Here is an 11825-nt window from a genome sequence, read left to right as displayed (position 1 = left end):
TATGATTCTATGATTCTATGTTCTTGTACCTGGGATATAAGATAATGGGGCCCTTGTTTTGCTGTCTCATTGAGTGTCTAGTACCCAACAGCTGCCCATTCAGCCCCACCAGTCCTTTCTGAGCCTTGACCTCGGGATTGGGGCAGGAGGGCTGCAGCAGGGCTGTGTGGGGAGGTTGGCTGTGCACAGATGCTGCATCCCCAGGTGCCCCCAGTCACTCCTCCCATCTCATCCAGGTGTGTCTTTCATGGCTATGGGAGCTGCAGGAGCTGGCTCTGCCACACCAAGATGCTGCCTTGCAAGGATGGATGTGTTGGCCCCCAGCTGGCTTCTCACATCCTACAGGGAGCATGCATGCCCAGAAGTGGCAAAAATTGGCTTATGATCTGCAAATGGGGGAAGGTGACTGGAGGTGGTCAAAATGCCAGAACTAGCATACCCAGATGAAATGCCACCTTCCTCCCTCAGTGACAATGGAATAAAAGCCACTTTTCTTCCTCTCCTACTGCCTGTGCTATTAAATAGCCGTTTAATCCACCTCAGCACTGAAAGCTTTTTCTTGTTGGCAGATGCAGCAGCTTCCCAGTTATCCATTCCCTAATATGTCAGAGAAGGTGTTGGCTGAGTTGATACTTGAAAAGTCAGCAGATCCTCACATTGCAGGATCCGAAATGTTCTCCTGATTACCTCTGTGCCCTGTTTGCAGTCCCTTTCCTGGTTATACCCTTTCTGAGTTGAAGAGTTTTGGTACCGCTGGGCTGGGAGCTTTAAGCCTAGATATAAAAATTTCTGCTTTGCCTTCTTGCAGGTGCTGGCTGGCTTTGCTGTCACACATGGCCCTGGTTTGTCAGATTCCTCCCTTTTTAATTATCAGATTGTCTTGTCATTTTTACTGTAAGCACTTTCTGTTACTTGTTCTGCTGGATTTATGCATTTGTGCTGTCGTATGTGTTGACTTTATATTTTGTACGATTTGATCTTAATTTTTCCATTCCTGAGTGTTGAGTGCTTATAGGATTTGTGTCTAAGGTCAATAAATAAGCCTGAGAAAGTAGGAGAAGGAAAGGATGTGGGAGAGGCTTGGGGATCCTCTGAGCCACGTGAAAAGAACCACGTATCCAACCCAAGTGGCAATGGGTGCAGGGTCCCCAGGCATGTCCCTTGCCTCCCTTTCATCCCAAAGGTCAGTGGGATCTTCAGTTCCTCAAGATGGTCAGGGTCCCAAACACATCATCTTCTTCAGGAGAGGGGAAAATGTATTGCTGCTTGGTTGTTTTCTTCTGCCTTTGCTACCAGAGGGGCTGGAAGCTGAGGATTTGGAGTAGACCTCTTTGAGAGTTCAAATTTATGTTATGGCAGACAAGGGGTTGGCACCTTTGTAGGTTCTGTAGCTGGTCATGATGTGGTTTGAGCAAGAGCTGTGCTGTAGGGACCAGCCTCTCCATCAATGTCCTCTAGCTCCCGTGGCATGCTGCAGAGGTTATGCAAGGACATGGCAATAATCTGGGTTGAATTTGGGACAGGGAGACAGAACTGTACAGGTGTGGGAAGAGCTGCTTGGACCTGGTTGAGGCGGTGGCAACAAAGCAAGTGTACAGACCTGGAATTAGGGAGGTCTCCGGTTAAAACCCAGTGTTTTGTACAGGTAAGGGGCTCTGCTGTGGTTTAGGGAAGAGGTGCCACATGATGGACCATCCTGTGGTTGGGACTGGTAACCCCAGGGATGAGGAGAAGTGGCTGCTTCCTACTACAGGAGGGCAGGAGATGGGCTGGAGCCCGCGGCAGTCTGGCTCCAAGCAGGTCCCATGCAGGCACCAGGCACTGACTTGGCCGTGGGCCCACATCTGCCAATAAAAATTAAGAAATTGATTTCCTTTTGTTTGCCTGACAGGACGAGACTCTCTTTATGAGACAGTAAATGCAATCTCGCTCTGAGCACGGCTAGAGTTTTAATTGTATTTGTTGTGCTTTCACTGATTGTTTTATGAGTTTCAGTGCCTTTCCTTGCTGGTGCAGAGATCAGCCCTGGAGGATGGTTTGATTTCAGCTCCAGCAAAAGGTTGTAATTTTTTTAAACATTTTAATTTTTTTTTTTCCTGATAAGCTGAAGTTTGGGGTTAGTTTTCTATCTCCTTTAAAAGTAAATGTGTATGTGTGTACTTATAGCTCTGAGTTGTAAAGCTAGGCTAAGATCCTGCCTTGGAATTATCTACTTGCCAGTCAGTGATATGGCCCTTTGAAGAGCAGCATTTAAGATTTAAGATCAGGGAAATATGGAAGTGTTAACAGAGGTTTGAAGTCAGAGGAGGAGGGGATTTTATATATAATACGTATTGGAGTTTAATGAGGTCTGCTTCAGTGCTTGCTATACAATGCATGGTGACCCACTTTCTTGAGAGAGCTTTTTTTTTCTAGTTATGGGTCATATACAGTTCCTAATTAAGTAGATTAATTATATGGCTCCTCTATATTACACAGGCAAATGTAGATGGCACAATTAGCTCTTGCAGTGATCATTTTTGATCAAAAAATGATGTTCTGGGCAACAGCTCCCGGAGGCGTGGGTGGTGAAAGGAGATTGTCCTGCAGCCCTGAGCACTTGCTTCATCACTCTCTGCTTCAGCAAACTGTTTATGTCCTGAGCATGAACTGGGATGTGGATGAAGTTGTCCTTTCCAAAACCACATTGGGGAGACCACAGCTGCACCCATGGTGCCTCAGCTGCTACCCAAACCTGGTCTTGGAGTTTCCTTGGAAGCACCAAAAAAGCAAAAACACTCCTTCCTGAGGGCTGTTTGGTTGCAGGTAAAAAGTGCTGGAGCCTGGAAGGGCCCTGAGCATCATCAGGCCCTGTAGCTAAACTGTCCTTGAAAGGAGTTTCTTTAACCTTTCCCAGCCTGGCAGGGGCTGAGCCCTCGCAGCATCCCTGGGTTATCTCTTCCAGTGCTCAACCATTCGTACTGCTGGGCATTAGGGAAAACATTCAAACCCTAATCTCCCTCAGTGCAATTTAAACCTATTATTTCTTGTTTTATCCCCAGTGGACATTGAGAACAACTATTATATTTCTCTTTGCTGTAACCTTTTACATATTTGAAGGCTGTTATCACGTGTCCCTTCAGTCTTTTGCTCTCAACACAAAGCATAATTCTTGCAGTTTTCCTTTGGAGGTCATATTTTCTACACCTTCGTTCATTTTTGTTGCTTTGGAGAGGTTACTGTGATAGCAAGCTGGAGTTTTTGTTGCTTCTTTACCTGTCTGCCTTGGAGCATTCATTATGTTACAAATGTGTATGAAGTGACCATTATCTTATCTTCTCTAATCTGTGGTTATTTATAAAGTACTCTATATTCCTGAGCCTATGTTTTATCAGAAAGTATAGCTCTTAGTCTTGATAAATAATTTACCGTTACGATATGATCATGCAAACAGGGGCTCTCTAAGCTATTTATTATTATTTGCTTTATTTTTCTTAAGTAACAAGTTGTTCATATACCACTGAATGAACTAGATAGTTCACAGACAAGGACTAAAAGGTATATCTTATTTCACAGAGCTTCCAGATAGACAAGGAGATGAAGGAAAACACCAAACCAAACTCCAGTTTAGTCATACGGAAGAGTGCTGAATAGGGAATGATAGGAGATTTTCTGAAAAGCAGAGATGTTGGGGCAATCTAGAAGAGTATTTTCTCAGTATTTGCAGAGACAATATCAGGATGGATGCAAAGCAAGAAGAGCTGGAACATTGCTGGAGTGGATGGAGCATAGCCTGACTAGGAGGCTGGGGGAGAAAAGAGGGTGAAGATGAGGCTGGGAACAGTGGTGTTTGAATGAGGTGTCTTTCTTGGGAAAGAGGAGTTGACTGTAGAGGAGATGTGTGAGGGAAGAGAGAACAGCATTGCTCCTTGTGATGTTTCCAAAAGCAATGTTTTTAAGCTACCCCACTGCTCTTTGTTTAACATCAGACTCATTTTGATCCTAACTTTCTGGTCGTTGTGGTTGACTCTCCTGCCAGTGTTGCAAAGGGGCAGGTTGGCAGTGGCTGTCCTGCTGAGCTGACCACCTCTTCACCCAGGGGTAGCCCTGGGACATCCTTAATACCTTCCCAGCTTCCCTGCAGCTCTGTGGCTCCACCACTGCTACTGACATTGCTTCCCTGGCAGGAAAACTGCATGGAGATCATCTGTTTTCTCTTCTTGCAGGCAGTATGGATGCTGATGGCTGGGGAGACCCCTCCTTTGGTGGAAAGCGAGCCATCAAAAGCCTTTCAGAGCATAGACACGACATATTCGATGCTCAGAACATACAAAGGCTTCCTAAAGTATTAAAAAAAAGACTCTTGTAGTTAATATCTGGAGTATGTTTGTCCACAGCACAGGCTGAATTATTCACAGAAACAGCTACTGCCTCACTGTTTAGATTTTAAGTTTCAGAAGTGCTCCTAAATATTTAGTTTTAGATTCCCCCTCCATGGAAGTGTTCAAGGCCAGGTTGGATGAGGCTTTGAGCAACCTGGTCTAGTGGGGGGTATCCCTGCTCATGGCAGGGGGGGGGGAACTAGACTATCTTTAAGGTCCCTTCCAACCCAAACCATTCTATGATTCCAATTTATATTGTGTTTTAAGGTCATAGGATGTTATATCAGGAGTTAAAACTACCCTTGACTATTATTCTGTATTTTTACGCTACAAAACTGTTTTATTTTCTATGTTCCTCTGCCCATTTCTTTGTCAAATGGAAGGTAAACCTAAATCTTAAAATATGTACTTTTTTTTTTTCTTACAAAAAACCCCCAACTCCATCTTTTCTGTTAACCTTACGTGGAAAACTCACTGCTGAAGCTGATAATACTTCTTCCAAATAAAGCAATTCATCAGCATTATACATCAGACACTCAACCTCTTTACCTACTAAATGGCAAAAAATATATGCTATTGCCAAGAAAAAATAAAAAGTAGAAGTCTAGGTAGCTGTTTTATTTCCAGGAGTTACTAATGGCAGTATATGTTTTGAGTGTCAGAGCAATAGTCAAACCTATAAAAATGATTGGTGACTGCTTGATAGCAATCATGGATTCAGCCGTGGCCAGTCAGAAGACATGGGAACAGAAGAATGGAAGTGATAGAGCCATACTGTGTTGTAGGAGTTAATGGTATCCAGATTTCTACACCTCTCCCACAACTCCAAAAGTTAATAGGAGAAACTTGGAGAAGTCCTCAACTGTAAATTATGTCTTTAATCCAATTATATCCCGTGGAGGATATTGGGGTGAATTGGCTGAATGATATGTTATAGCCCATACCAGTTCAGTGCCTATCATCATCAGAAATGTTTCTGAAAGCTTGAAAGCCAGTGCATTGCATCCATTGGGTGTGCTCTTCTGGACTCTGGAGAAAGTGATTTATTTTGGGTTTGGTTTTTTTTTTTGGTTTCTTTTTTTCAAGACCTGGAAATACAGTCAGAGGCAGTAATCTGTCCCTGGATTATTGCGAAGATAGAATGTACTTTATGTGGTGTACCACCCCTGTGGTGTCAGGACTGCATCTGCCTTGGCAGTTCTTGGGGTCTCCCACTTCTGTGAAAATGAGAAGGGGTTAAGATGATCATGGAGTATTAGAGTTCAGCTCTGAGGATTTTGAGTTGGTAGATCTTGTAAATGTCTAAGCTTGGCCACATCAACTCGAGCTGGGTGACGAAGAGGTCGAGTCCATTCACAGGACCCAGTGTGTGTTGGGGAATGGGAGTGCAACTGTCGAACAGCTGAGACATGGTTACCTCTTACCCTATAGATCTTGGACAGGTTTGGAGCATGAAACTAGGGATAACACATGTGGCAAGTCCTCCTAAGAAGTAAGCTGCAGAAAAAAAGCCTGTGGAGTGTAAAGGAGGTCAGACCCTGAATCTGTTTATTGGCAAGGAAATTGCCATCAGAACAGTGGGTAGGAGATGCTGGCTGTGCTTAGTTTCACAAGTATCTGACCTCCTTGATCATGCCTTGTTCTTTTAGATGTAACCATGTCCTTCTAACCTACTTGTGCCAGAGGGACACTGCTGTGATCCATGTTCCTGAAAAATGAGGAGGTGCTGTGCAAGTGATGACAGCAAAGGTTACATGCTGGCAGGGCTTTGTGAGACCCAAGAACTACGTCCTCTGCTAGGTCTGTGCCAGACTGGTATACATCCCATGACTGGTTATGAAATCAACCATCTCCCTCCAGCACTAATGCTGTGGGAGATGTCCTCTTTGCTCCTTGTCACAAAGGTGTGATTTCTGCTCTGAAAGCAGAGGACAATGAAGACTTCCTTCATATCATTCACTAGAGAGAGGTCTTTTACATCCCACTGCGTGATTAGGGACCTTCCTTTGAAGCAACACCTTGGGTGTTTAGGAAAAGCAATAAGCTCTCAATAGCCTCTCCCACCACTCCACTGCAAGGGAGATCTTTATGGTCTTTCCTCAAGTTATTTACACCAGTCTATACCAGCTGATATCTTTATGACTTTTTTTTGTGAACTGCACCTTGAGATGCAGATGTCTCCTCTTCCCACTGCAGCCAGGCTGGCCAGCAGTGCAGGGTATGGCCAAAGGGACATGGGCATCGTGCAAAACCCAGTCCTCCTGGTTTGCGTGCAAAGACTTGACAACATGAAAGAACAAAAGTCATTCAAACTGAAATTGCCTGTTTGCTTTTTGTGTTTGGAGAAATACAGCGTGCGTAGTCCCAACAGAGGCATCTTGCAGCAAGAGCTGAATTTTGCCTTTGCGTCTCAAAAGCTGGATGTCACATGGACCCGGGGAGTAACAGGAAAAAAAAAAAAAAGAAAAAGCCAGAACCTGCCAGAAGGAATTCACAATAAAGGGATTTTTTTTTTTTTTCCTTGTGACTAAAACACCTGTCATGGCTGCTAGGACTCTGCTAATTACACAATAACTTTATTATATCCTGCTTGGAAGAACAAATGATATTTGAAGCTCCAAAAATGAGCAGCCTTTAGATTGATGCAGGCAGAATGATTGTGTGGAGCCAGTGTTCACCCTGTCCTCCCAGAAGCTCTGGAGAATAAAATGACTTGAAGACTCCCTCCTCTCTTTGTTTCTAGTGCTACACAATAAAGCAATTGTGCAATTAGAAGGAGATTACTGATGGGAGAGAGGCATTTTCTATGTGATGTAGGTAAAAGGCTTCTCTGAAGAGGTTTGAAGCCTCAGTGCAGCATCTCTGCTTGTTTTTGCTTGAGCTTCTGGTAGCCTTGGACAACAATCAGACAGGAGAAAAAGAAAGTCTCTAGTTGAGTGTCATTTTTCTTCCCATGTGAAGGTATAAGGGAGGTCCTCATGGAAGGTTGTAGTGTGGTCCCCACATTACTGAACTCCTCAGGATCCTGTGTTTTACATTGTGTGAATGGCTCGAGCATGGATTAAAGTGTTTCACCTTGTGATGGAAGTATTTGTGATGTTGGCTGGCAGGTTGGACCCCAGGATGGGTGAGAATAGATGGAAGCAGGGAATAATGTATTAGGGCCTGATGTCCCCTGAGGTTTCCAGCTTTGGCAGCTGACAGCAAAGGCTGAAGTTAGAAGGTCTAAAAATAAACTAAAGCATAAACCAAAAATTTGGATTACAGCTGAATATTGTGAAATAGCTCTGTGTGGGAAGCAGGCCTTGGCTCTCAGGTATGGATGCTCTTTCCTCCATCGCTTTATTTTACTTATGGGAACAAGTCTGCCATTGGTTAGGACAAGACCAGTGATGCTCTCGGGTGCAGGCACTTGGTTGTAAGGAGTATGGCTGGGGCAGGAGTCTGCAGGAGGGAGATTGACATGGGTGCATTTGGGCACGCTAGTGTTTTGAGAATCTGCTCTGGAGGCTGACAAAGATGCAGAAGTGGATGCTATGGGACCTGGGGGAGGCATGTGGACCAGTCTAGGAAGGCAGCACTTGGCTGGGTAGATACTGAGATCTTGGGGAGTAGAAAGGTCTCTTGTGTGCATTGACCAAGGAGGTGGGTGCTGAGGGCTCCGTGCTCATGGAGTTGTAACTTCAGGACTTTGCATGGGAGTCAGTGCAGAGGAACCACCTTGAAACTCTCCACGAGGTCCCTCTCAGCCTGCTGGGTATCTGTACCAGGTCCTGTGAGCAAGTAGCAGATGAGGAATTGGGAGTTAAGTAGTACTTGAGATGGTGGCAGATGAATTAGGAGAGACAAGGAGGAGGGAATCTTCTGGGTTTGTTGCAGCTCAGCCTAAAGCTTGTGGTGCTGACTTCTCTGTATTTTGCTGGGGCCTCTCTGTCATCCTTGGGTGCCTGTGGCCTCCAAGGGGTGTCAGCATGGCACAGGGATCCTCTCATGGGAAACTCCCTCTGTGTCCTTGCTCCAGTGAGAGCAAATAATGAACATCAGAGAGGCTGTGGAGGGATGGGAGACCTCCATTACTCCCATCTGTGGGGGGCAACTACTTTGCCTCTTTTCCTTGCCTGTCTGTTGGTGTTGTGAGATTTTCAGGGTCAGGAGGGTAAGGAGGAGATGTTACCATTTGTGGTGGTGGTGATGGAACACAGCAAGAGCTAAGAAAGATCTGCTCTAGTACATTGTAGGTCCCTCCAGGTATCAGCCTGACCAAAGGTCTCCGTGTGTGCGCTCAAGTGAAACTGGAGGAGGGGATACCAGATGGGTGACACACTGAGCAAGAGAAATGGTGTGAATATGGATCATCTTTGGGGGTGATGTTTCTGCTCAGTTACGTGTTCTGCCAAGCTCATGGTACCAGGGTATACAGACATATACATATACAGGTATACCACATCTATCTTGTGACAGGCCTAGGAGAGGACTTCGTGCAGCACTCACCTCTGCTGTGGTGTCACCTGTAGCTACTTAAACCTCTGCAGGATTGTCAGCCTAGTACCCCAAAAACCAGGAAAGAAAACTTGAGGTGTCTTCCCTGTCCTGTGAGCTGCCTGGGGGTGGGCCAACTGCCAGGGGTGCTAGGACAGGCTTAATGTCCAGGGGCTGATGGTGATCCACTGCCAACCCAGAGATCCATACACATGTGGTCAGCAGGGCTCGCGGGTCCCCTTTCCCCTCTTGTTCCTGATGGATGTGTGTGGTATTTGCAGGTCCTGTGGCAGTGATCAGCGGAGAGGAGGATTCAGCCAGTCCCCTCCACCACATCAACCATGGCATCACGACACCCTCATCCCTGGACGCCGGCCCAGACACAGTGGTGATCGGCATGACCCGGATTCCTGTCATCGAGAACCCACAGTACTTCCGACAAGGTCACAACTGTCACAAGCCAGACACGTGTGAGTGCCCGATCCGGACGGAGCCCCCTGCGAGGACCAGGGGATAGATTGGGGGGATGGGGAAGGAGGGCAAGGAAGAAGAGGTTAAGAGGATGAGGAAGAAGAGAAGGAGGCCTTTGAGGAGAGTGGGTCTTGGTATGGTCCAGAAACCAAAGTGAATCTCAGGTTTCAGAAATCACAACATACATGTAGGTGCTTCCAGAGAAGATTTTCCACGCTCACCTTCACCTCCCTTCACCCTCCCTCCACCACCCACCAGTCACCTTCCCTCCTTGCCTGAAAGTGCCATTTAAAGTTGGGCTCTGCCTCATTGGCTATGAGCATGAGGTCCCAGGTGTGAGCACGAGCTGCCTTGGGAGGACAGGATGGACGTGACCCCTGCCTGGCCAGGGAAAGGACCTGCCTCCCCTTCTTCCTCCAGCAGTTTCCCAGCCATGAGGCTGCCTCCTTGGCTCCCTGCCGGGCCAGGGAGAAGCTCAGGACATGTGGCTGTAGATGGGACAGATGTGTGGAGATAAAGGAGACTTAGATGCTGGATGTCTTGTTTTTGTGGGCTTCTGTAAAGCTTTTGCTGCTTCCCCATATTAATCTGGGTTGTGAACTGGGCTTGTTAGACTAGCAGGTGGTGATCAAGTGATCATCTCTGGTTTGTGTTCCTAAATTCTGAGTGTAAAAGAAAAGCACTGGGTAAAAGGATGCTTTTCTGAGAGTCCTGCACCACTTCTCGTGTGAGCAGTGAGATGCAGCCTGCCCTGACACACTGCTTACAGAAGGTAGATGAGTTCTTCCAGGCCTCTTACCAGCTCTGAGATGCAAGCCAAGCAATGCAGGAGGTTCAGGAACATTCCTCTCCTGCTATTGCTTGTCCTTTTAATGTGTCTTGCTTCCAGGTGGAAGTGGAAAAATAAAAAGCTTACAAAACAAAAAAAAAATGGAGAACCCCCCCAACTTGTTTCATCTCTGTGGCCCAGCCAGAAGCAGGGAGCACTGGGGTGACCTCTGCTCTCCCCTTGGCTGCTGCTGACTCATGAGCACAGGAGACGTAACCCAGCCCCTGGAAACAGGGAGGAGGCCAATCTCCAAACCTTTGGTAACTCATTCAGCTTTAAGCGCTTGACAACAACACAGCTCCCCAGCCACCTCTCTTCCCTTCAGGGGAAGGGGAGCTGCAGCCACTGCTCCCATGGAGGTGTCCCTGGGGAAACCTCTTTGGGCACAGCCAGCCATTGTATGAGCCCTTGCCACCATGCTTTGCTTGCAGGAGTGATGGGTTGTACCCGATGAATGCCACCCAGCTTTCCTCTGATTTTCATTTTAATGTGCTCAATTTGGTCTGTTTATAGAGAGGTGAGGAGGAGGGTGGTGATTAGGCAGGAGCGGAGAAGCTGAATGCAGCGTGGTTTTTCTGTGCTGTTAATTATATATTTTACATTTCTTATAGCACCTCATCTCAAAATGATTTACAAACTCTGATGGCTTGGGAGGAGGGGCTCCTCTGCTTTATTTTTTCTCCTTCCTCTCCTGTTCTCTCAAATCTAATCTATGTACCGACTGTTTCAATACACGGGTGCTGTTGCATCTGTGCAGTAGCAAAGCTTAAACCTCAAAGGATGAAGTTGTGCTCCGAGCGTTTGCCCTGCGGGGCTTGTCAGAGCTGGGTGGGTTGCAGGAGAAGTTGCTCACAGCAGGATTTGCCCTCAGAGTTTCATGGGGCTATTTGATTAGGATCTGAAGAGTTCATAGAGATGCTTGGGGGTGGTGGCATCTGAAGCTGCTTCTCCCGTGGAAAGTGCCACAGGGTAGAAAAGCAGCACTAGAGACAATGGCCACACTTGGAAATCTGTGGCAGATTGCCACCTCCAAGCTCGAGGTATCCCAGGGCTGCAAGGCAGCAGGGCTGAAACCAAACCCCAGCCACAGGCACTGCCTTTGGGTGCTACCAAGAGGCAAACCACAGCTGGATGCTGGCAGGCTGAAAGATCTTCTATTTTTTGGATTTGCTTGTCATTCACGGGGAAAAACCCAGGCTTTGGGACTAAAGGTGAGGTTGGATCTGGTATGTCTTGTATTTTAGTCCTCAGGACTTCAGTTGGGCAAAACTTCTGACTTCATTAGTGGCTTTACTTGAGGCTGGAAAGTTTAACAATTCACCTTTTAAATTAACCATGCTTTGGGGAGCTTTCACTGTAAGGAGTTTGTTTGATCTGATGTGTTGTGCTCAACTTAAACCTGAGCTGGAGGATATTTGTTGCTCCTGTTCTCCCAGTAGTTTTCATGCCAGAGGGTTTTTCTTTCCCCCTGTGCAGAGCTTGGACACAAACACCTCTTCATTTGCTGTCACTTTTAGAGACAACTCCCCTGGGCTGGGGAATGCCTTGATAGTCATCTGAGCCTGTACTGATGTGAGCTGTCACCTCCCTCCTGCCACCCACCTCCTGCTGAGCTACTGTCCAGCTGTGAGCAAAGGTGCTCCATGGCACTCAGCATCTCTCCTTTGCACTGAGGTGTTGTTAAA

General features: G+C 46.6%; 1 protein-coding gene across 1 annotated transcript in view; it reads left to right on the top strand.

Moving 5' to 3' along the window:
• Positions 1-9121: 9121 nt before the first annotated feature.
• Positions 9122-11825, top strand: part of LOC104526080 (NT-3 growth factor receptor) — a gene marked incomplete at its 5' end in the record, with an annotated part of 97228 nt that continues 94524 nt past the window's right edge. The window contains one exon of the mRNA XM_010169430.1: positions 9122-9310. Coding sequence (XP_010167732.1) covers positions 9122-9310 — 189 coding nt within the window. The remainder of the gene's footprint in view (positions 9311-11825) is intronic.

This window comes from Antrostomus carolinensis, unplaced genomic scaffold, assembly GCF_000700745.2.
Source record: "Antrostomus carolinensis isolate BGI_N321 unplaced genomic scaffold, ASM70074v2 scaffold13026, whole genome shotgun sequence".
Taxonomy (NCBI): domain Eukaryota; kingdom Metazoa; phylum Chordata; class Aves; order Caprimulgiformes; family Caprimulgidae; genus Antrostomus; species Antrostomus carolinensis.
The sequence above is the reverse complement of the archived record's forward strand: the minus strand, read 5'-3'. Positions and strand labels throughout refer to the sequence as shown.